The sequence below is a fragment of the Rutidosis leptorrhynchoides genome, chromosome 7, assembly GCF_046630445.1.
Source record: "Rutidosis leptorrhynchoides isolate AG116_Rl617_1_P2 chromosome 7, CSIRO_AGI_Rlap_v1, whole genome shotgun sequence".
Classification (NCBI taxonomy): domain Eukaryota; kingdom Viridiplantae; phylum Streptophyta; class Magnoliopsida; order Asterales; family Asteraceae; genus Rutidosis; species Rutidosis leptorrhynchoides.
Window position 1 is genome coordinate 261506390 of NC_092339.1, and position 25590 is coordinate 261531979.

Below are 25590 nucleotides of genomic sequence, written 5' to 3' on the forward strand. Positions count from 1 at the left end.
ATTGATACTTCAACGCCTATCAGCTTTCAACGGTTGATAATTGAATTTTGGTATACTTAGGTTTGTTACTATCTACGTTAGTGAATTAGTTTGACACAAGCCAAGCTCTTGGCCAAGATAGGCACTCCAATGTGAAACTCAACTTTAGCCATTTTGACGTGTTTTGGCGTTAAGAAGATGGGACCCAATTTTTTTAATGTGTATTTTGTGTTTTATAATTTGTAAATATTATATTTTACATATATATTTCTAGGTACCATTTAATGAAAAATAGAGAGTTTAGTGAAGAGTTGTTAACGAAAGAAAAGTGAAATAATTTGGTGATGATGTGACACTGATGTGTAAAAAATAAATAAAAAGTGAATTTTTTTTAAATGTGATCCTTTAGAAGTGTTTTACAAATCTAATTGTTCTAAAATAAATTTATAGAAGTAGTAAAACCGGCATTCGAAATGCCGGTTTTGTCCATGTCACCAGAAATCGGCATTCCTAACGCCGGTTTGTTTATGTGGTATTTTTTTTAGATCTTATTAGAAATTGAAGAATGCATACTTGTCTGCCAGCTGAAGTTTTACCCCATGGTATACGATGTGTCAACTTGTCGATTACTGTAATCCTCAGTGTTGCTTCTATATAATTGAATGTGTTTAAGTTAACACATGCAAGACCATCAAATATTACATCTATTTGCACGACTTTATAAATTGTAATTGACTATTATTAACGAAATAATATTGCGATTGATTATACCTGTTTGCAAACCTTACAAAAACACATCCTTGTAAGATCTAAAAAAATAAAAAAGAAATGGCACATAAGCAAACCGGCATTAGGAATGCCGGTTTCCAGTGACATGGACAAAATTAGCATTCCAAATGCCGGTTTTACTACTTCTATAAAAAATTTTAGAAAAATTGAATTTGTAAAACACTTGTAAAAAGTCACTATTCAAAAAAAACACAAAAAGATGGTAAGATAAAGAATCGCCTTAAAAGAAGGTGGCTTGTTAACCCAAACGCCAAAACCTAACCCGAATTATTTAACCGGTGACACCAGTAATCACTAATCTAGATCCGTCACTGATTATTAAGCGTCTTAATTTGCTAATGTTGACTTCCTATTTGACCCGAACTTTTTAGTCCCGATCTGAATTAATATTTGATAAGAGTTATTGGGTCATTGATTTTAAAGGTCGCTATAAACCAAAAGAGATTCCAAGTCTGTTTTAGTCATGCGTCAAGCATGAAACACAATACAATTTCTATGTTAGTTTTATTTTGGTTGTAAAAGTTATCAAGTTTATAACATTACATATATACTTACTATATACCATTTCAAGCCATTGTTACTATATACCATTTCAAGCCATTGTTGTCATTTTTTGAGCAGGAAACAAGATGAAAAGGTACACGGATCGCAATTGTAAGTGCCAATTGCAACCATGAATTTATATGGTTATATCGATTTTACGGTAGTATCGTAGAATTCATCAAAAGAAATTTAGATTATAACTTATTTACGCCATATAAAATCTATATCATAATATCTATATCTATATCTATATCTATATCTATATCTATATCTATAATATTACTATCAAAATTAGAGTTTAAGCATTGTTATACCTAAAGGAAAATTGACAAAAAGTAACAAGTAACTCCATTTTGAAGTGTCGAGTAATTTGTTTATGGCTAAATAGGATTGCTGATTTAAAGCCATACATTAATCGGAATGTGTATCAACCGCTTTTTGTTTTTTAAGTTGTTTATGTCTTTGAAACGTGTATGTAGAGCTGATACGAGCACGAAAGAGAGAGAATGAGAGAGAACTTAGAGAGAGAAAGAGAGGAAGGGGAGTGGTTTGAGGTGAGGAAAAACGATCGAGTGCGGGCATGCCGGGAGTACGAGATAGATACAATGGGTACTATGGCAACCACTATGAGAGATCAAACAAAAACCAACTAACATCCTACATGTTCTTCAATTTTCCGGAAGAGTGGAGAGTAGTAGATCTTTGGAAGAAATTAAAAAATTTTGGAGCAATAAGGGATGTGTATATTGCGGGTAAAAGATTGAAAAGTGGAAGACGATTTGCCTTTGTCAGATTCGCAGAGGTAAAGGATGAAGATACATTACTAAAAAGTATGGAAGGTATTACCTTCAATGGGGTGCAGATCAGGATTTTCAATGCATTCAAGAGAAAACCGGCAGATGAAAAAATTGAACCTGTTAGAAACACAACTAAGGGTGCTGGTGGAGAGCATGTTGGCGACAGAAATGGCAATAGGGTTAGTGGTGAAGGAAAATAATGGGGGTTTCAGGATGGACGTCGGTTCTATGATGTTGTATCAAACAAGAAGGAAGATTTAAGGTCTAAGCTAAACTTGATTAGGAGGAATACAAACACAAAGGCCATCAGTGTTGGAGGTTGGGGATGAAGACTGCAATGATGAAGTGCTCCAAAAAGCAATCATATGCGATGCCAAAAGTCGTGATATTCTAACCAATTTTGAAGACATATGCAGGGTAGAAGGATTCGACAATGTCCAGTTAAAGCTTTTGGGGGGTCTAAGTATGCTGATTATTTTTAACAGTGAAGAAGAGGCCATCAGTGTTATAAACCAGGATAACCATCCTATTAGGAGATGGATTGACAAAATTAAATGCTAGAATCTTGATTATTGGCCTGAGGGTTGAATGGCATGGTTAAAGATCATTGGAGTGTCGGTCTCTTGTTGGACGGAAAAAACCTTCACGGCAATTGCTGAATGGTGGGGTGTAGTTTATATGCTTGAGAACTGTTCACTTTCGGGTAACCAAAACCTAGTTTATGGGAGAGTCTTTATTAAACTTAATGATCCTGACTTTGTTAATGGCTCAATCACGATCAAACATAAATCGAGACACTACTTTGTCAACGTGGAGGAAGAAAGGAAAGATGATCTGGGTATAAAACACAAGGATAAAAAGAGTTGGTCCAGTTCTAGTGAAGATGACGAATCTGAATATAGCTCTAAATCTATCACCTCTGATGATATCGAGGATCCCATTGTTCCGTCTAATGATGAGATCAGTTGTGAAAACATGTAATGAAGGGATGCAAAACCATGAAGATCCGGTCGGAAAGCCAGAAACCGATGAGAACATGCCGGAGAAGATGAACGAAGACAACAATCTAGAAGACCAGGAGTCTGGGTGCTTTGGGATTCAACATCTTTTTGAGGAAAACGAAGAGGTTGTGGCAGAGACTTACGGCTGCAGTTATTATGACTACCCTAGTCCCAAAGCTGGCAATAATCATAACGGCTGTGAATGTTTCAATAAAAATGTTGCAGTAGATGGGAATGGCCCAAATATTAACAGCCCAACTAAAAAAGATGGGCCTGCTAATTCCAGCCAAAAAGAGCATCTAAACCCCAATGATGACCCAACCACCTTTAGGCCTAATATGAAAATGGATCACCCTAATATGGATTCGAATGTTAATCAAGGTAATAGGGCTTCTCTGCTTGACGATGATATCGAAGCTCATTCAAGGAACAAAAGTAATTCACCTAGCAAGAACTCTTTTGACCTAAACTCAAAATCAGAAGAAGTCTCCTTCTGCAACAACTATTACTGGAAGGCGTGCAGTAAATGGACTACATCATCTAGATTTTTACGCTTCAAAAAAATGGCGAGATGTGATTTAAATTGTACCACTTCATCAAGGGTCAGATGCAAGGAATGTGGAACAAAGGCAAAATCCAAGAAATCAAAGAAGAGCTCAAGCGATTCAAGCAGGGGGAGTAATTTTGTTCGGAATACGTCAATTAACGAGGCAGAGCTTATGGAGTATGGTGAACAACTTGGATTGAGGTGGTCAAAACCCAATCCTCAGTACGTTTGTCTGCTACTCATTCGTTTGATTTTTTCTTTATGAAGATTTTATCGCTCAATATTCGTGGTTTTGCGGTCGCGGGTAAATTCTGGTGGGTGAAAAGTATTTGTATGAAAGAAAGGCCTAGCATAGCGGTGTTTCAAGAAACAAAGTGTAGAACGTTAAAAGATTGGTGGATTCAATCCTTGTGGGGAAGCAGTGACTTTGGTTATGTTCAAAAAGAAGCAATTGGGTATTCGGGTGGTATGTTAGTGGTTTGGGACACAACTTGCTTTGAGGTGGATAGTGCAACAGGGGGGGATTTATTTCTTGCTATTCGGGGTCGTTGGAAAAATTCGGGGTAAGGAAGCAATTGTGGTCAATGTATACGGGCCACACAATGATGCGGCTAAGAAATTGTTTTTGAAATCTTTGGATGGGCTAATTGGTAGTTATGATGGGGCTTGGTTATTTTGTTGGAACTTCAACGAGGTACGGGGGCATGAGGATAGAGTTAATTGTGTATTTCTTCAACATAGGGCTAATCGTTTTAATGAGTTCATATCAAGAAATAATTTGATTGAAATTCCTATTAGTCGTAAGAAGTACACCTGTGTTAGTGATGATGGATCCAAATTTAGCAAAATAGATAGATTCCTTGTTTCGGACCAATTTATGCAACTTTGGGATGATCTATCTATTATTACTCTAGAGAGATTTCTATCGGATCATTGTCCTCTAATTCTTCATGATAAACTCCTTGACTACCAACCTAAACCTTTCAAGGTTTTCGATGAATGGCTTGATAAGGCGGGTGTCAACCGAATTATTGAAGAAGCTTGGGCGAGTGAGGTTAAAGGAAATAGACTTGATTTCATCTTTAGGGATAAGTTGAAAAACGTTAAAGGTGCCCTCAAAAAGTGGAGCACAAATACGTTTGGGGGTTTAGAAATAAATAACCTCAAAATGAGGCTATGGAATGGGAAAGAAAGGCTGAGGTGCAATCTTTAGATGAAACCGAACGGCTACTGTGGTTAGATTGCAGGAGACGATGGGTGGAAAAAGAAAAAATTAGGTCCAATATGTTGAAACAAAAGGCGCGAATTCGTTGGATTCTGGAGGGCGACGAAAACTCTAAGTATTTTCACTCGTCCATCCGAAGGAGCTACAATAAGTGTAATTTTCGTGGCTTAAACATAAATGGTGTTTGGACAGAAACTCCAACCTAGGTAAAACATGCAGTTTATGAGCATTACAGCGGGCAATTCACAAAAAAGGACAGTGGCAGGCCCACTTTTTTGGGCTGGGCCGATGGTAATCTGCCTGCTGGCACGCGAATCTCAGACTCACAACGAGTTGATCCAGAAAATTCATTTTCGGAAGAAGAAATTTGGGGTGCGATTAAAGATTGTGGAAGTAGCAATGCACCCGACCCGGACGGCTTTAATCTCAAGTTTTATAAAAAAATTCCGGAACGTCTTAAAAGATGATCTCATGGTGGCAATACATTATTTTTGGTTGAACGGGGAGATAGCGGTCGGATGTAATGCTTCGTTTATTACTCTTATTCCTAAGAAAGCAGATCCCTTAGGCCTAATCGATTATCGACCTATTAGCTTAATAGGTAGTTACTACAAAATTGTAGCAAAATTTCTATCCAACCGAATGATTGCTATCCAACCGAATGAAGAGAGTAATACCACAACTTGTAGTATTCGAGCAAACCGCTTTCATGAAGGGCAGAAATATAATTGATGGCGCATTGATAGCTAATGTGACACTAGATTATCTTAAAAAAAATGTTTGAAAAGTCTAGTGTCCAAAGTAGATTTCGAGAAGGCTTTTGATTGCCTTTGTTGAGATTTTTTGTAAGAGATAATGGAGATTATGGGATTCGGGAGAAAGTGGAGGAATTGGATACTTACGTGCTTAAAATCAGCTTCAATTTCTATTTTGGTGAATGGGTCGCCTACTAAAGAATTCAAACTCGGAAGGGGTGTAAGGCAAGGCGACCCCCTCTCACCCTTCCTTTTCATTTTGGCGACGGAGGGTCTAAATTTGTTAACTAAATTTGCGGTTAGTAACAACTTGTTTAATGGGGTGGAAATAGGTAATGATAAGATTCCGATTTCGCATCTCCAATACGCGGATGACACGATTTTCTTTGGATCGTGGAGTGCGGGTAACCTTGATAACCTCATGAAACTCCTCAAATGTTTTGAGTTAACGTTGGGATTAAAAGTCAACTATAACAAAAGTAATCTTTTTGGTGTAAATGTTGATCTTCATGATGTGGAGTCCATGGCAAGAGTGTTCGGGTGTAATGTTGGAAAATTTCCTTGTACGTACCTTGGCCTCCCAATCGGTTCGAATATGAGAAAAATGGAGAGTTGGAAGCCGGTAATTGCAAAATTTGAAAAAGGCTTGCAGATTGAAAAGCACGTCCGATGTCTTTTGGTGGACGCTTGACTCTCGTTAAGTCGGTGCTTAATAGTTTACCATTGTATTTTTTTCTCTCTCTTCCGTGCCCCGCAATGTGTGATAAACAAGCTTGAGTGTGTGAGCGAAGATTTTTTTGGGGCGGGTCGGAGAGTGATTCTAAAATTTCGTGGGTTAAATGGGACGAGGTCCTTCTTCCATTTGAGGAGGGAGGTCTTGGTCTCGGTGCTCTCAAAAGTAAAAACTTGGCTCTAATCGGCAAGTGGTAGTGGAGATTTAAAACCAAGTCCACCTCCTTGTGGGTTAGGGTCATTCAAAGTATTTACGGGGTGTCGGGCGGGTTACCTTTGGGGGGAAGTCTCTTTCTGTTTCATTGAACACTTGTTGGACTAACATCATTAAAACAGGAACTTTCATCGAAGTACTTGGTATTCCTTTTTCAAAGACGTTTTGCAGAATAATCAGGAACGGGATGAGTACATCGTTTTGGAAAGATCTATGGCTTTTAGACGAAACACTCAGCTGCAGATTCAGCAAATTATATCGACTAGAGACCGAGCCAAATGCTTCAGTGGGCGATCGTGTGGGCTGGAATGGAACATTCTGTTTAGGTGAATGGTGCAGGTCGCGTGTTCCGAGGGGCAGAGCAGTAAAGGAATTCGAGGACTTATGTGGTTTAATTAACTCAGTGAGGTTAAACCTGAAGAAAGACGATACGTGGCGTTGGTCCTTAAATAACAGCGGAAGGTAGAAACAAGCAACTTGTCTGATGAGATCAACTCAAAAATTCTTGATGCGGGAACAAATCGGTTTGAAACCATGCGTAACAACTTGATTCCAAAAAAAAGTAGAGGTATTCATTTGGAGAGCAAAAAAGAGACGCTTGGCCGTTTTGACGGAACTTGATAAACGGGGTATCGATCTCAACTTAACCCGGTGCCCCGTTTGTGATGATGATGTCGAAACGGTTGATCATTCTCTACTTTTTTGTAAGCAAGCATCTGATACTTGGTCTAAAGTTTTCGATTGGTGGGATATTGATGAGGCGGAAAGCTTGAGTATTGGGGAAATCTTCGGTGAAAGTGCATCGGGTTCTATGTCGAAAATAGGTGCGAAGATTTGGCAAGCGGTTAAGTGGACGTGTGGCTACCTAATTTGGCAAAACCGTAATCAAAAGGTTTTCGCGAAAAAATGTTGGAGCACTCCGGTAGCATTAAACGAAATACAAGTCACGAGCTATGAATGGGTCTCGAAGAGGTGCAAATCGAAACACATAGATTGGCACAATTGGTTACACTCCCCTCAATCTTTTGTATACGAGTAATCTTACTAATCTTATTAGGATACTAGCTTAGCATCCTAGTTTGGTTAGTTCTCTTTTCAAGTTTTGTGGATGTGTACATAATTCGTGACCAGTGGGGATGCTGCTTGGCTAATTGTATGCAGACTAACTACTGTACATTGTATATGTTTTGTTGTTCTATAATAAAGTTGCCTTTCAAAAAAAAATGTAGAGCTGATATGAGCTAAAAGTCTGTATGTCGAACATTAAATACCGTTTATTTTATGTTTGCTAAATATATAATTTAAGATCTTGAATTATTTTATGTTGAGCTAAAAGTCTTTATGTCGAACATTAATGAGTACAATTATATATTTAAAAAGTAGTTATAACAATTTTTTGTTAATCACATTAGTATAATGGGCAAATGGCCCAAAAATGAAACCTAAGTTATCTAATTTGACAATCAAGTTAACTCTCAATTTGCTTAAACCCGAAAAGGATTACGATTTTTAATTTGTCACAGAAAGCTACGATTTGAAAAAGTGTGAAATTGGGATAATTATTGTCAAGTTCATTAACGATCATTAGTCAAAAAATACACGATTGATTCCTGAAGTTTCTTAAAAAATTTCAATGGTTGTCCTCTTTTATCATCTTCACCACCATTAGCTTCATCTATTCAAATTAATTATGGTTAAGGAAACAAATCTGACATGTTTATCAACAAAACAAATCTAACCCGTTTATCACAAGTTAATTATGATTAAAGAAAACTTGTTCATCACAAATTCATTAGAAATCTGCACAATATCAGTTCACTTAATTATGATTAGAGAAACAAATTAATTACAAAAAAATAATAATCTAAATCCTTGTATAGAACGAATGAGAAGGCTATAACACATCAACCTCAACATCTCAACATCATCATCTTCATCACCACCTTCATTGAACAGCTTCTTTTTGCAGATTCCGACAACCTTTCCGGCGGTGGCAGGTGGTGGTTGGTGGCATCTAACATAGAAACCACCTCAAAACTTGATAAAAACACACCAAATTGTGCAGATTATAGCGGTTTACCACCACCAATCTTTCTTCATTCTTAGATTTCACAAAAATATAGCAAAATCTACCATCGATTTCAGAAACATTTTTTTTCGAAACTAAAAATGTCCAGATCTTGATCACTAAGTGATTTACAACCTTTCCGCATTTTAGATTTTCCAGATTCGATCTAAATCTTCAAAAATCCAAAAAAATTCAACAAAAGTCAAAACCGACATGATTTGAAGATTTAGAATGAATTTTCAAAAACTAAAAATGCGGAAAGTTTCCTTGTATTTTATTGACTGTTTCTGCAAATTTTGGGGAATTAATTTCATCGTTTGATGTGGTTTTGATCATATTTTTTGCCCGAAAATATAAGGACTGATATCGATTTGGTGTAACGATTTGAGGATGTTTTGAGTGAAATCTGAGTATGGGTTTATGTTTAGTATCATCAAACTTTACTATATGCACAATTTGGTGCATTTCCATCAAGTTTTTTTTTTTAGCAGATATCGATGAACACCACCACGAGCCGCCATGTGCCACAGCCTGAGTTTGACGGATCTTGCACCATCGGATGATGAAGATGGTAGTGATGGTGATCATGAAGAAATAAAGGACTTTGGTGCAATTTTGTAAGAATATTCAGGGACCAACCGTGTATTTTTTACTAACGATCAATAATGAATTTGACGATGATTACTCCAATTTCACACTTTTTCAAATCATAGTCCTTTTCTGTGCTAAATTAAAAACCGAAATCCTTTTCGGGGTTAAGTAAATTGGGGGTTACCTTAATTGCCAAATTAAATAACTTATGTTACCTTTTCAAGCCATTTACCCTAGTATAATTAACTCACAAAGTTAGATGATTTATATCATTAACAATATCATAACATTTCTAAACAATGTAATGTTTGATATTTATACAAGTTTATACAAATATTGTAGACGTGTAACATGGATATAATAAAAGTTTCATAATCTTTTAAGATAAATCGATTCATTTAAAACTATTCATTTAAGATTTACGAATTTTTAACCCCGGGGGTGGTTGTGGTGGTTGAGTGTTTGGGAATCTCTAAAGATGACCCGGATTCAATTCCCACCAATATCACTTTGGAGCCTTGCCTTTCAAAAAGAAAAAAAAAAAGATTTACGGATTTTTTAATTTATTATATAATATACACATGATAATAATAAATTTAGCACCTAGAGGCATATATGAGAATATTTAAAGTTTATTTTTCTATATATATTTTGTATGTAGTAATTAGAGGCATATTTCTAATGATTTACAGTTGCAGATAAAATAGAATATTATTTCATCTTAAGTTTTCAAAAAAACAAACAGTTTGAAACAAAATATATATGTTCAACCGAAGACATAACATTTAATAAAGACTGCAGAGTAAAAAACAGAAACACCAAATAAAAGTATACCAATCGCTTCAAGCAAATTTGTATTTGACTCATTAGATAATTATAAAAAATAACACTATCATTATTGATTTAAATGATGATGTTATATTTATTTTTCTCCTATTTTCAACCATCGATTTAAGTTTTAACTATTGATTTGGATTTAATTTAATTTGGTAATGTCAACAAAAATTAATTCTTGTTTTTATTAGTATATATTGAGTTAAATATTACGGAGTAATAAATATTAGTTAATAATGGATATTACCATTTGCGTTAACAGAAAAGTGGTACTCCGGGTATCCATGTTCATGGATTAGAATGTCGTGAGTTTGAATCTATGAGGAGTTATTTTCAAATTGTGTCTTACGAGCAGTTAATTTAGGGTTTTTTCTAGGGATTTTTCTATAGATTATTTCTTCTGAACAGTTATTCTGAGATTTACTCTTGACACGTGGTCCGAATATAATTTGGTGGATGGTTTTTAATTCCTTCAGTAACTCCTAACATGCCGTTACAAAAAATTATTAATTAATATTAATTATTACTATTATTTTTTTATTAATTTTTAAATTATTAAAAATATCTTCAGTAAATTAATAAAAGTTTTCTATAAAATCAAAAAGGAGAAAGTAAGGTGGTGTCAGAAAATAGAGTAAAAAGACCCAAACTGACCCAAATCATTTTTACCTAAAAATATGTTGCAAATATTTGATCCGCTTAAATGTAAATTCTCAGTTGCTTGATTTGCTCGAGCTCAATTAATCCCGCACGTGTTTAATTCAATGGCGGGAGCTGTGAGGCGAATGTATCTGATCACTTACAATTGGCTTGTTTGCGCAGGATGGTAATGAAAATTCACACTCCTTTAATTACGGTTACATGTTAATTGCATTTATTAAACCCTGTTTTTTGATCTGTTTTGTTGCAGGTTTCAAGTGTTGTATATAGCTTTAAAAACCCTAATTGAATCAGGACACAACCATGTGTATGAGGCAATAGAAAAGCCCCTGTTATTAGCTCAATCTGCTGCCTTTTTTGAGGTATTCATTTTTTGTACAATTTATTAATTCTGTTTAATAGTTTATAAAATCCTTCATTGGTTAGTCGACCCAAAATGTTTGAAATCAACTCATAATAACTGTCCAAACAATTTAAACCTTGAATAATAACAGTATTATCATTAGTAATTTAATTTTAATTTAATTTAATTTAATACTTATAATCTAGTCGAGCTCAATTGTTGGTTAAGTAATCGAGCCCGGATTTGAGCTTAATAGTTAAGGCTTGATCAACCTTGGGTCAAGTTTCGAGTTACGAATTTCCTACATAGTATTAAGTAGTTTAACATGACATCCCTCAATACACCCCTAAATTCGAGCCCCTGTTATTAGTTTGTCGCTTATAGTTGGGAGTAGTTAGACTCGGCTGTAGTCCTTGGGCGACTCGGTCTGAAAAATCGGTCAACGGGAAAGACTCGGTCAAACTAGGGATTACTCAGAATGACTCAGTCAAACTAGGTCAACTTTTTAAATTTGTATTGAACTTAAGGTTTGTAATACATTTTAAAATGTAGTTTAATTTAATGAATCTGAGCAGTTAAACGATTATGTCTATCTTTCTAAACAACTATGTTTATGATTACGTTTCTAGTTAAATTATACACAAGCCTAAATATATGGCTAAACACACTAAACCGATTATTCAAACACTGCTTAATTTAGGTGGGCTTGGTTAATTCCTTATTTGAGAACAAGTGCACAAATCAAATGTTTACACAATTTTGTTTATCGCTAAGCTTTAGTCACTATACAATTTAGTGAAAACCCTTTTTTATCTTCAATTTAAATGATCAATTCTATCAACTTTAACTTTACCTTTTATGTTTACGTGTCAAACAGATTCTTCATTCTGTGATAGGTGAGTGCTAATGACATACTTTTCTATTATAAGCCAAATTATATTTGTCATAAATCATAAATCATAAATCATAACTCATATGTTTTCTTCATTCTTTTTGGCATTATAAGGTTTAGTAAGATCTCCAATTTCAGCTGCACTTCCTCAAATTAGTTCGAGGTTATATGTAGTTTGGGGAATCCTGTATAGTTTTCAAGAGGTTAGCAACCTCGTTAGTTTATTACTTATATTTTACCATTCAGTTTTTGTAAATTTTAATTCATGTGAAGGATTAATTGTGACAGGTTCAGACTCATCCATTAGTTAGCGCTATGATTATCAGTTGGTGTATCACCGAGGTTAGTTATGCTGTTGCTAACTTTCATTAGCTCTATGATAAGACATGATTACGCGGATAGTCCCTGTTTTCCCTATTTTGCGTGGATAGTCCCCAAACTTTATTTTGCACTGGTAGTCCTTCGAATTGTAATATTTTGCGTGGATCATCTCTCGGTTAATAAAAAAAAAAGTTCAGGGACTATCCACGGCAAATTAGGGTAAACAATAAAGACTATCCGCGTAAATATGTCTCATGATAATGGCATTGTATTTTTATAACTGAATTTGTCTTCATGTTTACTTGTAACCTACATGCAAAGTTTCCATGTAAATGCAAACATTGATACTGTTGCATACTCTAAAAATAAAAATTGTAGTCTTCTGCAGTGTAAAAAATATAGAACTTGTATTATAGACCATCCTTATAATTTTTCATTTTATAGTAACACTTATCCAGGTCAAAAATCATGGATATTACATTGACTATGGTTTGATTCTTGTTAACATGTCATGTAACTGCAGATTATTCGATATTCTTTCTTTGGTATGAAGGAGACATTTGGTTCTGCGCCCTTCTGGCTTTTATGGCTAAGGTAAAAGACGTAATTTTTGGTCAGCGAAGTTCCTTTTGCTTTCCTATTATGTTCCTTTGTTAACTATAGAAACTTTGGATGTAGGTATAGCACCTTTCTCATACTGTATCCATTGGGCATTGGCAGTGAAGTTTATCTAATCTATAAAGCGTTACCATATATAAAGGTGACAAACACACCTATCTAGTATTATTGTTCCACATGTCCATCTTACTGAACCTTGTTTCCCCGTTTTACCTTTTAGAGCCAAAAAGGTTAGTTTTTTAACTTCAAATACATAAGAATTGCCATAGTTATTGAGAATAAGTTGACAACTATCTTATAAAAATATATGAAGCAAAAATCAGCATTGTTGTAAAATTCGGCTGAGTAGGCCAACGCGTCGGTTCGGGGACTAGCCCGTCCCGGCTAGCCCAAAAACGTCCTAAAAGTCGGTCAACGCTAAAAAGTCGGGTCAACGTCGGCCAGTCGGGTCCCGACTCGACTGCCTCGTCCTCAGTGGCGAATACAAGGCAATAGGAGTGGGGTCCAAGGACCCCACCAGTGTGGGAATTGTTTCTATAAGTTATCACTTAAATAGTATAGGACAATACTAAATTTAAAAATATGACCCCATATAATATTTAGATTAATGGTTATCTGAAAACAAAATTCGCCATTCTTAGAAATTATTTTATACAAGGTACCACCCAAAATGTATAGGACCCCACGAAATTTTGATCCTAGAATCGCTACTACTCGTCCTTCTAAGGTCCCAATTGAATCATCCCGACTCGCGACTTTTACAACCTTGAAAATCAGTAGGGGAATCTTGCTGTTAGTTATATGCAAGTAAACATGCTTCAAGTGTCACATGTCAAGGGCACAATTGCACTAAGAATAATTACTATGTATTACCATCGTTGCTTATAAAGTGTAAATTTATTTTCCAATTTACTTCAGGTAGATTAAGTGGATGGTTAAGCAGAGGGATAAGTTAACTTCAAATTATGTAAACTACGGAAAATAATTTTATAGTACAATTGTTTTCTAAATGACTAGTTTCATCGTTGAGTTAATACAGTTGTGAAGTACAATTGGAACGATTCTAATGTAGAGCTAAAATTTTCAGGAATCTGGATTTTGTTCTGCAAGGATGCCTAACAAATGGAACTTTTCATTTGATTACTTCTATTGTGCGATCTTGGTACTTGGAGTTTACATACCAGGTATGGCTTTAAGTTTCTATTACCTACTATACTAATTGTGCACAATGTTTATTGCCTTTTATGCCCCTGCAAACAGTAACCACTTATAAACAGGGGTATTTTAGTAATTTCATTTTTTTTCCCTTCGGTTTGCTTTTTGCCCCAGTTAAACGAGCCCTAATTACTACTATTACTTATATTAAAAAAAAAAAAATTTCCATTGCTGCTGCTGTTGTACGTTTTTTTTTGGGTAAGGTTGTAGTATGTTCGGCCGTGTATCTTACGAAACAAATGCTTGATTCCAGGGGCCCCACATTTGTATGGTTATATGCTTGGACAGAGGAAAAAAACTTTATACAAATCAAGGAGGGAGTGAGAAGTTAACAGATTACTATATCTTAGAAGTCCACCAGAGCTAAAGTGTATACTTTTTTAGTTTGTTTACAAGTGACTGTTAGTTACTAAATAATTTTTACCTATAACCATAACCATTCTCACCTTTGTTTTGCTTTGTTGTAACTTTATATACGATACGATTAGCAATGAACGCTTTCATTGTTTCTGTGCTTCTTGTTATCACGGGGCATGTAATACTGTATATAAACGATTGAATGATGCAATACAGTAAAATTTATTGCATGACTGGATCATCTTATATTCTTATGAACTTTCGTGTGTTCTTGTTGTCATTGTTGCCTTTACTCATGAAGTTAGACAAATTGGGCTATTTCCAAAATGAGTCCTTGGGTAGGGTGTATTCTCTAGGACTATCGAATTACTTGGCATGTAAGCTATCCAAAGTTCATCCTACATAACATTCCTCACATCAAGGCCATAATAACACTAATCGAGACGGTCCGGACCTTGGAGGGAGAAATCGACAAATCGGGAATTAATCGGATGTTGACTAGGTTTGACTTTTTACGACTTTGACGGATTAATCCCTACTTTGATTAATTAATGCGATGAAACCCCATTTGATGGTGAGATTAATCGGATGTTGACCGATTAATCCCCATTAACTGAGGGTTGACCAATTAATCTCTACACTTCTTAGAACATTGTCTTAAAGTCACCACATCACTTGGATTAATTTTTTTACTTTTGCATTAGAAACTAACACATTCAAGTGTAGACTAACTTAACATTTATGTCTCTAGAAACACACATGCTTATCAATTTGAAATTAGAGTACTACTTATTTTATATTCTTATTACATCCTGCCATTCAATTTGACATTGTATTTTGACATGAAACTATTGTCAATCAGGGAATAGTATTTGTAATGTTGACATTACCTAAGCTCTGTAATGGTAAAGCTAAAAATAAGGAACACATGGACAGTTTGGTTATATGTATAATTTAACTGCATATAAAGCACCCCTCTTGTTACAAACATACCTTCCTGTCATTATTATCCTGAACGCAAATTAGAACCATGTTTTGGTCATACGAGACGAAATGGGTCTCTTTGCATATTTCGGTATCAGATTCAACGGCATTATTAGTTATTGCGAACAAATTGCCAAGTTATCATAGAAAAAATATCTTGAATGCCAGCAAACATGCGTCAAATATAAAGTACACGGTTTATGATCTTGCAGTTTCACTAAACACTATGATATGCAAATTCTTCGATGGTATAAATTACAATACAGGACGAATTCCTATACATATACATACATACATACATAACATGAGCATGAGATCTTAATGATGTTTATATTACAGTATACCTTCTTACGTATTCTCGTCTCAGTAACACATACAGCTACTAATAGCCCACGAACCTCTATCGACACGTCACCCATGTGGGAAAAATACACTATACGCAAAACTAGAGCATTAACACGCCTTATTTCAAGTAATGACACAACATTATGTGCGGGCTCTAAAACTACATACACGAGCATGGAACAACAAGGTTGTTAATTACCTTAAAGTTGTTGACACACACAATCAGGAACCGGGTAAGTATATATCGACTGCTTCGGTTTTCGTTCCTTGAATTCACCTAGCCTGTTTCGTTGTCCTTCCACAACTGCTTCTTGAAATTCTGACCAACTCATGCTTTTGTTCATGAAGATTTGACCCAATAATGCCATGTTTGGCCTTATTGTCTTCAAGTTGAGGTACGTTCTATGTCCCAACTGTCATATCACACGTTATGAGTATGTACCAAATTTACGATATTTAAGTAAATCCATTCACCCATTAAGAAATACCATTGTTGTAAACGGCGACCATCTCGGTCGACTAGTCAGTTTGGTGACTAGCCCGTCCCGTTTCACCAAAAAACGTCTAGTTAGTTGGTCAACGTTAAAAGTCAAGTCAAAGTCGCTCTGAGTCGGTCAAAGTCAAAGTTGGTCAAACTTTAGTCAATATTCTAGTATTTTTTTTTACTCGGAATTTGTACCATGTACATATATTTGAAATACTTGCGTTTGAAATACTTCTGTTTGATATATTTGTGTGTAATATATCTATATTTTAAATATATATTAATAAAAGTCAACGTTAGTCAACGCCGCCCGACTAGTCCCGACTCGACCGACTAGGCGTTTCAAAGTCCCGACTGACTCGTCTCCGTCTCTCAACTTTTTCAACCTTATGAAATGCTTACCATTGCATTGTGCATATTTCCTGGTGAAGCCGAAATGAAAATGTCACTATGCATGCTAACATAATAATCAACCGCTGCGGACAAAGAAGCTTTTCCTTTTATGTGGGCCCGTTCTTCTGATGAAGCGAGGCTCTTTTTATCTTCCATATACGGAAATAATTTTCGTAACGCCGCGATCCTAGCTTCTCCACCGTACACCTGTACACAAATACTACTCAAATTACCAATCTCTCCTTCAGCAGCAATATTATAATAATAAAGTATGCAGACCTTATGTGAAGCAAGGTACAGACGGGTACTATTGTCGAAACCTAAGGCTGCTAGCAATAAACCGATTTCTTCGGGGGTCAATGGGCAACGTCCCTGGTTTCGTAATTCCTCGTCCGTGAACCGTGAGTTCATGACTCTTCCTTGCCAAATTGCTTGTCGGTATTTAGCCAGAGCCACTTTTTCAGCTTTTCCTCCACCAAAATCACAAGCCGAATGAGCCGCCATATCCTGAAAAGTCAATTATAACGAACCAAAGTTTTCAAGATATATGATCACTTTGCAGTGTTGCAGAATCAATCGGCGAGTACTCAGTTTTTGCAACTCGGCGAGCATTTCGTCAAACTCAGTCAAACTCAACCAAAAGTCAGGATTACTCGGAAAAACGGTTAAAACTTGGCCAAAACTCGAGATTACTTGGAAAATCATTCAACGTAGGTCAAAAATCGGTCAAAGTCAAACTTAGTCAACATCCGAGTACTCCCCGAGTTGCCTGGAACTCCTTAAAATGTCCCGACCGAATACTCCCCGAGTATCGATTTTTGCAACCTTGTCTCTTTGAAAGGGAAAATTGTTGGTATTAGGAAACACAATAAACACAGTTTTTGTAAATTTATATTTTAACGGAAATGAAGTTATTAGCATATCAGGAACCATATACAATATGTTCTTTATCGTTGTATCTAAAAGTACCTTCTTAGCATAGAAATTAATTAGAAGTTATGTTTCTTTTACGTGCAATTTCTTTATTAAATGAGTTGAAAATTGTGCATACCTTGTCAAACCGCAAGTGTAGGGAAACAAACTTGCCTGCTCCATGTCCATCTTTAGTATCAACAACTTGCCGAAGGTATTTAGTACCGACCGCGTCGATATTTTCCACTATTGGATATCGAAGACGACTTACAATTGCCTCACCGAGACTTCTAACATGAGGAACAAAAACTAACGCTTCAAAGTTGACTTTGCAACGTAACCGTTGTATTTCAATCGGCATGTTATCAAAAGCTAGTCGATGCGAAAACGGAGATATCGCAACAATCCCGTAACTGTAAAACGAATTCAATTTCAATACATTAGGTTTTCAGGTTTTTATGAACAAGTGATTCATCGTTTGAGATATGATAAACGAACGAAATTATTAAATTTTGATATCAAAGATGTTTATATATTTTGCCATTTTAAAACTCGAACTGCTTTTCACAAAAAAAAAAAAAAAAAAAAAAAAAAGTATAAAAAGTAAAAAATAAAAGAATTCTAACTAGCATACAAACCTCTCTAGAACAGGGGAGACGTTTTCAAGATACCAATTAGCGGAAGCATGAAGAGGTGCATTTTTAACTCGGGTAGATCTAATAGCTGAAGCATAATATTCACGTGTACTCCATGCATATTCATCGGGTAACTCTCTAATTATTGATATGTCATCCTTCAATATATTCACAAAATGATCGACATCGAAAATATCCGTGAATGAGCTGCAGAAGCACAAAGCAACACAAATAAATAAATTTCTACAAAAAATAAATTCATAAAGATACATATATTTGAAAACTTGATAGATATGGTAAAAAAAAAAAAAAAAAAAAACCTAGTGTCTTGCCAAACTGGATTTACTTCAAGATATGGTACCATGAGTGTTGCGTTTAAAATTTTAGCAACAGCAACTGCATCACATATCTGTTACAAATTATATAAATATGGAAATAAGTAAAACGGACCACTAAGCAAGATTTTTTAAGACAATTGTTTGCTCTTGACGTCTCATGAAAATTGCAATGTGTTTATGCAAACTATGTTAGTTAAAGTTACATACTAGTCCATCATCTATGTTTCAATTTATGTGGGGTCACAAGTCACTCTCCTTCTATTATTTGAGAAAGTCAATAACTTTGTTACAAGTTAAAGATTGCAAGTTTTTTAGCCTAAAAGTACTTAAAAACGTTTTTGTTAAAAAGAAGTCGAATTAAGTTATATTTTATCTCTGAGTTGTATGTAATAAAAACTAGCAACAAAGGAAACAGCTTGGACAGGTTGTTTGACTCACATAAGATGCATCGAATTGCTTATCACGTCATATATATTCTCTTATTCAAACCATTGGATTATTATACATTTGACTTGACAACTAATTGACATGAACTATAAAACTGTTAATTGATTAATTATGTAGAAAACTTACCCCCATTCTTTGCTGGTTCAATCCTCCGTCAAGGAACACCTGGATGAACCCCGTGGATTCCGGTAACAATGCTTTAAATTACAAAACGATACGTTATAAATTTGACGAAAACAAGTCCAAATTTTCACAAAACTCTTATATATACTAACTTACAAGAGGCAGAGGTGGATTCGACAAATGGTTTCCATCCTTGATTGGATGACGAAGTCCAGAGATCAGCTAATTGTTCATTTGACTAAATAAGAAAAAAACAAGGATATTGAATTGAATAATTAATCAAGGTAAGACATTTTATAATGAAACGAAACGGAGATTTTCAATCGTTGATCAAATTCAACTCACAGCTTTGTGTTGTAGCGCGCTATTGAATAGACGTGAGTGTCGAAGCTTTGAAGCATTTGAATCCTGCAAAATTTGTTTTTAAGTAATTTGTAACAAAAAAAATAAAAATTAAAACTTTTGCATCAACAATTGTGCCCTAATGATTGAGACCTCCATAAAAAAGTTAGGAACTTTCCCTAAATATTTATAATCAATTCAATTATCTTAAAGTTCTTAGGTTTTTATGGGTGTTTCTTGATTTTCCAGAAAAAATAAAAATAATAATTCCAGAACACATGGAAACAGAGTTGAGTTGCATTACTACTTTAATTATGGACTTAAGTAACTGTATTTATTAAATTTATGTTATTTTTGGAAAACAAACAACACCCAAGAATCAAGAAATAATTTTTACTAACATTTTATATGCGTATTACTATTACTATCATATAGTAAAACAAGCTGGGATATATTTAGCTTTGTTTATTAAAGTAATCAAATTGGATGGCATAAAAAATACCCATATAGAATGAAAGGCTGTAAAAAGGTATTATTAAAGAACCAAACTTTAATAAACAAAGCTAAATATATCCTATCTACCTAAAAATACAATACAAACACATTGCCATTGCCATTACATATCTAAAAATGGGTTATAACTTATAATTAATTCGCTACCAAAAAATAAAATAAAATAAAATAAAACTCACCAACAGAATTGATGATGGAGTGGAGGCATGAGCAGAAAGAGGCAAAAAGATGATCAATAAAGCAGTAAAAAACAAACCACCATTATGGTGGCGGTGTGGGCCCATATTTCCCACCGGTGAAACTTCAAAGCGGCGGAGCTACGGTGGTGTTGTGGTGGCGTTTAATGAGAGAAAAGTTTTTTTATTTATTTTAAGTTTTGTGAGAAGATCATAATAGAATTGAAGGAGAGTGGCAAAGAAAGAGAGTCAATGAGCAAAAAAGCAGCAAGGTCACATGGGGTCATCTGTGTTTTTGTCATACAACTTATATACTCCGTATTTTGAGATAAAATTAAAATAATAAATGATGGAGTATATTTTTTTTTTTGGCGAAAAAAAGGATTATATTAAAAAGGGGATGATTCTCACACACACTTTTTTATCCCCACATACCAATTGAGTATTATTAGAAGAGTAAAAGGTTAAAATAGGTGTGTGAGGATCAAAAAAGTGTGTGTGATAATCATCCCCTATTAAAAAACACGATAACTCCATCAAAGCGATGAATGCTATCGGAAATTAGTACAGATTACAAAAACAACTAGAAAAATACAGAATAAACAATGGAAGAATATAACTTGCATATGCTAAACATAAAACTATTGACAAAGTAAAAACGGGTTATGCTCCCAAACGAATGCTTGCACTCCATGACCGAGTTTGAGATTGGATGCCCAAAGAAAAACCTTCACCTTGATGTTTCGAACCACGATAGAACGACAAGTGAATTTACTATTGAAAATAATGCCATTCCTACCCAAACCACTTTGGGCCACACAGGAGGAACCACGTTACTCGATTGGACCAAAATGCGAACAACATCTGCTATTGACAACAACTCATTATGTCCTTCTACCCATAAACATGGTCATGCTCCATGTCTTTTAAAAGAAACGAGACAGTAGTGAAGACAATATATGCATTTGTATAAGATTGAGAGGAGACAGTGGCAATGAAAGGTGGCAATCCCACCCCAATTGAGGAGAACTGAAGGAATAAGGAAATCTAAACTGTTTAACACATTGAGATTTTTGCTCACAAATGAAGAATAAGAGGATGAGCAGAAAGAGACTTTCAATGGAGAAAACATATGACCTCTCAAATAACACGATATGGCTAACTTCTTTAACCATAGATTCTTGAAGAGCTAAAAAATGAATTGAGAGCGATTAACCAAAGACTTACCATACGACCTCTTGACTTGTTACCTAGGTCTCGTATATTCCACGAGGCGAGCCTCATATTTTTGAAGTATATAATAAGTGGTGTAATAAGTGGTGTCATTTATCATCTTTATAGAATTATAAAAATGTTCTTTTTTTTTTTTTTTTCACTTTATAATAAAGTTGAAAAAATCAGGCTGAACAGCTACTAGCAATAAAATTTGTTCACATTGATTTCGGGATTCTTGGAGGATGTTGATGCATTGAAGGTGGAGATAGTCATTGTAAACAATTGCCTACGTGTCATCAAATAACAACATAGTGATGCTATTTATTTATTTATTTATTTTTTAAGTTTTATTTTTTTTTTTTTAGGTAAAAGAGATTACCCGATGAATATATTGATATAAACGACGTTACAGATAAGTACTGAGTTATAGGACAGGCCCTATAAGCTCACAAAACAACCAAGCTCTAACAAGTTAAAGCAAAAACATGAGTCGAAGCTCTTACAACTAAACATAACATGCTCAAGATATTTTCCAATCTGATTTTAGCCTAAGAGCACTCGGGGTAGATTTCCATCTAAAGCTCATAAGCTTCAATCGAACCGTCGAATAAATAGTTTAATAGAGCTGCACCGGAGAACAACTACCTTTCTTGAAGAAACGTCGATTCCTTTCTTGCCAAACATAGTAGACAAAAGCCGCAAACAAAAGCTTTATAACTACAATACGTGCTACATTCCTACTAGCAAAAGGGCTGACCAAAAGAACAAAGTCCTTCCAACCATGCGTGACTATAGGAAAATCAATGTGATTAAGAATTAAGGACCAAACCTGCGCCGAATACGAACAAGCGAAAAAAAGGTGCTCATGAGAATCTTGCACCGAATTACAAAGAGGACATAATAATGAAGATCCGTGATGAACCTCCCACGACTTAAGCCTGTCTTGAGTTTTCAACCTTTCTCCCATGAGGAGCCATACAACAAAAGCATGACGGAGAATGCATTGAGAAAACCACACCATTGAGTACCACTGCACAATAGGAGCATGAGGTCGTAGAAATTCCCAAACATGACTGATAGCGAACACACATTTAGTACCAACGGTATCTTTTCACATGACTATGTCGCTATTAGTTGACAATATAGGTGGTGCAAAATTATTCAATATAGTATAGCGGTCTACCAAATCTGACGGCCATTTCCAAATCCCCTGATCAACAATATCGCAAACCTGATCGGTAAGAAACATACCTCTATTAACAATGTCTCTTCGTCTAACAATATTGATGAGAGGCCCTATATCGCTCCATTCATCAAACCAAGCTGAAGAAATTGACCCATTACCAATAACATGGATGAATCTGCCCCGCAAAATATCACGCATACCTAACAATTTACGCCAACCCCAACTTGCATTCAACGGGACCGAAACGTCCCAAAAATTATGATCTTTAAGCCAACTGGAATACACCCAACTAACCCAAATAGATTTTTTGTGAGAAAGAATTCTCCAAATATGAGACGTAAGAAGAGCAACGTTCCAATACTTTAAACGACGAATGCCTAAACCACCCTCTTCCTTCGGGAGACACACGTCATCCCATTTAACTTTCGCGTTACCTTTTTTCATACTACTTTGACACCAAAGAAACCCACGCATTAAAGCTTCAATCTCTTTCACGATAGCACTTGGCAAAAGAAAAAATGATTGCCAATATATTTGCATAGATGAAAGAACAGAATTAATCAACTGAACCCGACCTGCAAATGAAAGAAACTTGTTTTGCCAACTGTTGACTTTCGATTTAAACCTTTCAACGAGAACTTTACAATCACTATGAAACAATCTCGACGCAAAATAAAGGAACACCCAAGTAATCAATAGGAAGCGAACCCTCCTCAAAAGGTAATAAAACTATAATCTGCTCTTTAACCACTTGGTTTACATTAGCAAAAAAACTCGAGCTCTTCGTCATACTAGGAACCAGACCTGACCACCCTTGAAATTCGCTCAATGATGAGTTAATAACTTGGGCCGAATCATTGTCTGCATGAGCAAAAATAAAAAGATCATCTGCAAAACAAATATTAATTATCTCCTTATCTTCACATTTAGGATGATAGTGAAAAACCCCATCATTAGCATTACGCTTGAGAATAAGAGTAAGAACCTCCATTACGAGGGTAAAGAGATATGGGGACATCGGATCACCTTGGCGAAGCCCACGTTTACCTTTGAAGTAACCATGGAGCTCGCCATTAACATTTATAAAATAAGAAGTCGTGGTAACACACTTCATAATCCACCGAATCAGTGTATTATGAAAGCCGAATCTACCCAAAATAACCTCAAGAAATTGCCATTCAACTGTATCATATGCCTTTTGAATATCCACTTTGAACGCACACCTGGGAACACCCGAAGAAAGGTGATAATTACGCATAAGCTCTTGTGTAAGGAGAATATTATCAGAAATCCGTTTCCCGGGAACAAAAGTAGATTGATTCTCACTAACAATACCGTCAAGGCTATCTTTAATGCGAGTAGTAATTAACTTACTAATACACTTATAAAGAACATTACAACACGAGATCGGCCGATAATCAGTAACTTTACTCGGGCTCTGAACTTTTGGCAAAAGCGTGATTATAGTATGATTAATTTCGGATAATAGTTGACAGTTGCAAAAGAAATCTTGGATGGCATCCGTGATTTCATCACCAATAATGTTCCACGAGGCTTTAGAAAATTCAACCGTATACCTATCCGGACCCGGCGATTTATTATTCCCCATATCAAAAATAACATCTTTTACCTCTTTCGGAGTAACCTGACGAACCATATGCAGCGCTTTCTCTGGATTAATGGTTCGTGAAAATAGATCCAAAGGGGCATTCGGTAGTGTTACGTTAGCTGAAGAACCAAGGAAATTCGTGAAGTAGGTAACAAACAGATTCAGGATGTCAGCGTCCTCAACAGTCACACATTGATCATCGACAATAGCACTAATTCTACTTCTATGCTTCTTGCCGTTAACAACTTTATGAAAATAGCTACTATTATTGTCACCAACCCGTAACCATTCAACTTTAGACTTTTGTTTCAAGAATATTTCTTCATCAAGAACCGCATCATTATACGCTTTTAGCAAACAACCCGCATCCTCACGTAGGTCAGAAGAGAAAGATATTTTGATGAGAATCAAAGGAAACATTGGAAGACAAACGCTCTTCGCAACAAGATAATTAAAACACAAACGTGATTTAAATGGTAAATATTCACGTAAAGAAACTTACTTACGTAAATAAGAACAAGAAAAGGAGTTTGAAACTCAATCTATCTATCTTCTATGCTATATTATAAAACGCAAATGTGATAACATCATTACAAAGCCTTTCCCAAGCTTTAAAAAGGATATTGGGGACACTTGGCACTTTCTAAGGCTATTTGGATGACATCATGTTCCTTAAATAAAAATAAAATAAAAAAGGTTGTCATACAAAAAAAATACTACACAGTACTTTATTCATTTATCTTTTCAATATTTGTCTGCCTAATGTAATACCACGCTTATTCTTAATTGGCTCTGCTATCCAACACCCACCTCTATCTCTACTGTTCAAATTTAAATTACAGGTTTTGAAGATGAATACCACATTTCTTCTAGATTTAGGTTAACGAAATCGTTCATTATACAAAGCACGATTCTCTGTATCATTCATTCTTCAACCTCTACTCTTTTCTTCAATCTCTAGGCGAAAGATGAGATAGTAAACAAAGACAACATCGACGAAATGGTGTTGCCGACAATCGTCGGTTACCTGCAATTTTTTAGATCCGGAAATCATTGGTTCTCAGTAATAGTTTTTTTAAACCTGGAATTGTATAGAATATGGAATTTATCACATTGTTAATGCTTTGCACTTGCATATGTTAGTAGTAATGAAATGAGTTTATGATTTCAGTTTAAAATTGATGTATTATACGAATCATGTTCTTCATCACCTATAGTGTTGGTATTATATTGAATATAAATATAAATATAAATGTATTGTAATTGATGTATTTTACAATAAATTTAGGGTAATATAAAGTGAAATTCGTTTTAAGAATATAATTTTTAAAGGTTTCATCTTTGTTGTTCATTGTGATTGTGCTATTGTAGGTTATCAAGAAGTATACCTGGTTGTTGCAAAAGTCA

At 35.2% G+C, this 25590-nt stretch overlaps 5 protein-coding genes across 6 annotated transcripts; 3 read left to right on the forward strand and 2 right to left on the reverse strand.

The window, feature by feature from the left end:
• Positions 1-5736: 5736 nt before the first annotated feature.
• On the forward strand, positions 5737-6327 carry LOC139859984 (uncharacterized mitochondrial protein AtMg01250-like). The gene has a single exon (XM_071848756.1). It carries the CDS (start codon positions 5737-5739, stop codon positions 6325-6327), a length of 591 nt encoding a protein of 196 aa, XP_071704857.1.
• A 442-nt stretch (positions 6328-6769) lies between these two features.
• LOC139859985 (uncharacterized) lies at positions 6770-7621 on the forward strand. Its single transcript, XM_071848757.1, has 2 exons — positions 6770-7019; positions 7149-7621. Exons 1-2 carry the CDS (start codon positions 6770-6772, stop codon positions 7619-7621), a joined length of 723 nt encoding a protein of 240 aa, XP_071704858.1.
• A 3143-nt stretch (positions 7622-10764) lies between these two features.
• On the forward strand, positions 10765-14684 carry LOC139857742 (very-long-chain (3R)-3-hydroxyacyl-CoA dehydratase PASTICCINO 2-like). Of its 2 annotated transcripts, XM_071846575.1 has the most exons (9): positions 10765-10901; positions 10986-11097; positions 11956-11974; positions 12085-12173; positions 12259-12312; positions 12815-12885; positions 12970-13051; positions 13997-14093; positions 14378-14684. In XM_071846575.1, the coding sequence occupies exons 1-9, from the start codon at positions 10840-10842 to the stop codon at positions 14446-14448; spliced, it is 657 nt and encodes a 218-aa protein (XP_071702676.1). In that variant the 5' UTR covers positions 10765-10839; the 3' UTR covers positions 14449-14684. The 2 variants fall into 2 exon arrangements, with proteins under 2 accessions (XP_071702676.1, XP_071702677.1); XM_071846576.1 differs by lacking the exon at positions 12259-12312.
• Positions 14685-15635: 951 nt separating this feature from the next.
• Positions 15636-20396, reverse strand: LOC139857191 (O-fucosyltransferase 39-like). The gene is made up of 10 exons (XM_071845928.1): positions 20177-20396; positions 19488-19550; positions 19299-19380; positions 19146-19216; positions 18555-18643; positions 18238-18441; positions 17739-18012; positions 16967-17194; positions 16697-16894; positions 15636-16223 (listed from the first exon to the last, which is right to left on the reverse strand). The coding sequence occupies exons 1-10, from the start codon at positions 20279-20281 to the stop codon at positions 16011-16013; spliced, it is 1527 nt and encodes a 508-aa protein (XP_071702029.1). The 5' UTR covers positions 20282-20396; the 3' UTR covers positions 15636-16010.
• A 1608-nt stretch (positions 20397-22004) lies between these two features.
• Positions 22005-22409, reverse strand: LOC139859986 (uncharacterized). Its single transcript, XM_071848758.1, has one exon. It carries the CDS (start codon positions 22407-22409, stop codon positions 22005-22007), a length of 405 nt encoding a protein of 134 aa, XP_071704859.1.
• Between the last annotated feature and the right edge of the window lie 3181 nt (positions 22410-25590).

What these genes read in the sequence shown, in the direction of transcription:
- LOC139859984 (XM_071848756.1), top strand. Translation starts at nt 5,737, where the DNA reads ATGGAGATTATGGGATTCGGGAGAAAGTGGAGGAATTGGATACTTACG.
- LOC139857742 (XM_071846575.1), top strand. Translation starts at nt 10,840, where the DNA reads ATGGCGGGAGCTGTGAGGCGAATGTATCTGATCACTTACAATTGGCTT. An exon ending in TGGCTTGTTTGCGCAGGATG is followed by an intron (nt 10,902 to 10,985) that starts GTAATGAAAATT and finishes GTTTTGTTGCAG; the next exon opens with GTTTCAAGTGTTGTATATAG. An exon ending in AAGCGTTACCATATATAAAG is followed by an intron (nt 13,052 to 13,996) that starts GTGACAAACACA and finishes TAAAATTTTCAG; the next exon opens with GAATCTGGATTTTGTTCTGC.
- LOC139857191 (XM_071845928.1), bottom strand. Translation starts at nt 20,281, where the DNA reads ATGGGCCCACACCGCCACCATAATGGTGGTTTGTTTTTTACTGCTTTA. An exon ending in GTCTCCCCTGTTCTAGAGAG is followed by an intron (nt 18,013 to 18,237) that starts GTTTGTATGCTA and finishes TTCGTTTTACAG; the next exon opens with TTACGGGATTGTTGCGATAT. An exon ending in TACACTTGCGGTTTGACAAG is followed by an intron (nt 17,195 to 17,738) that starts GTATGCACAATT and finishes TTGACTTTTCAG; the next exon opens with GATATGGCGGCTCATTCGGC.
- LOC139859986 (XM_071848758.1), bottom strand. Translation starts at nt 22,409, where the DNA reads ATGGTGTGGTTTTCTCAATGCATTCTCCGTCATGCTTTTGTTGTATGG.
- LOC139859985 (XM_071848757.1), top strand. Translation starts at nt 6,770, where the DNA reads ATGAGTACATCGTTTTGGAAAGATCTATGGCTTTTAGACGAAACACTC. An exon ending in GAAGAAAGACGATACGTGGC is followed by an intron (nt 7,020 to 7,148) that starts GTTGGTCCTTAA and finishes AAAAAAAAGTAG; the next exon opens with AGGTATTCATTTGGAGAGCA.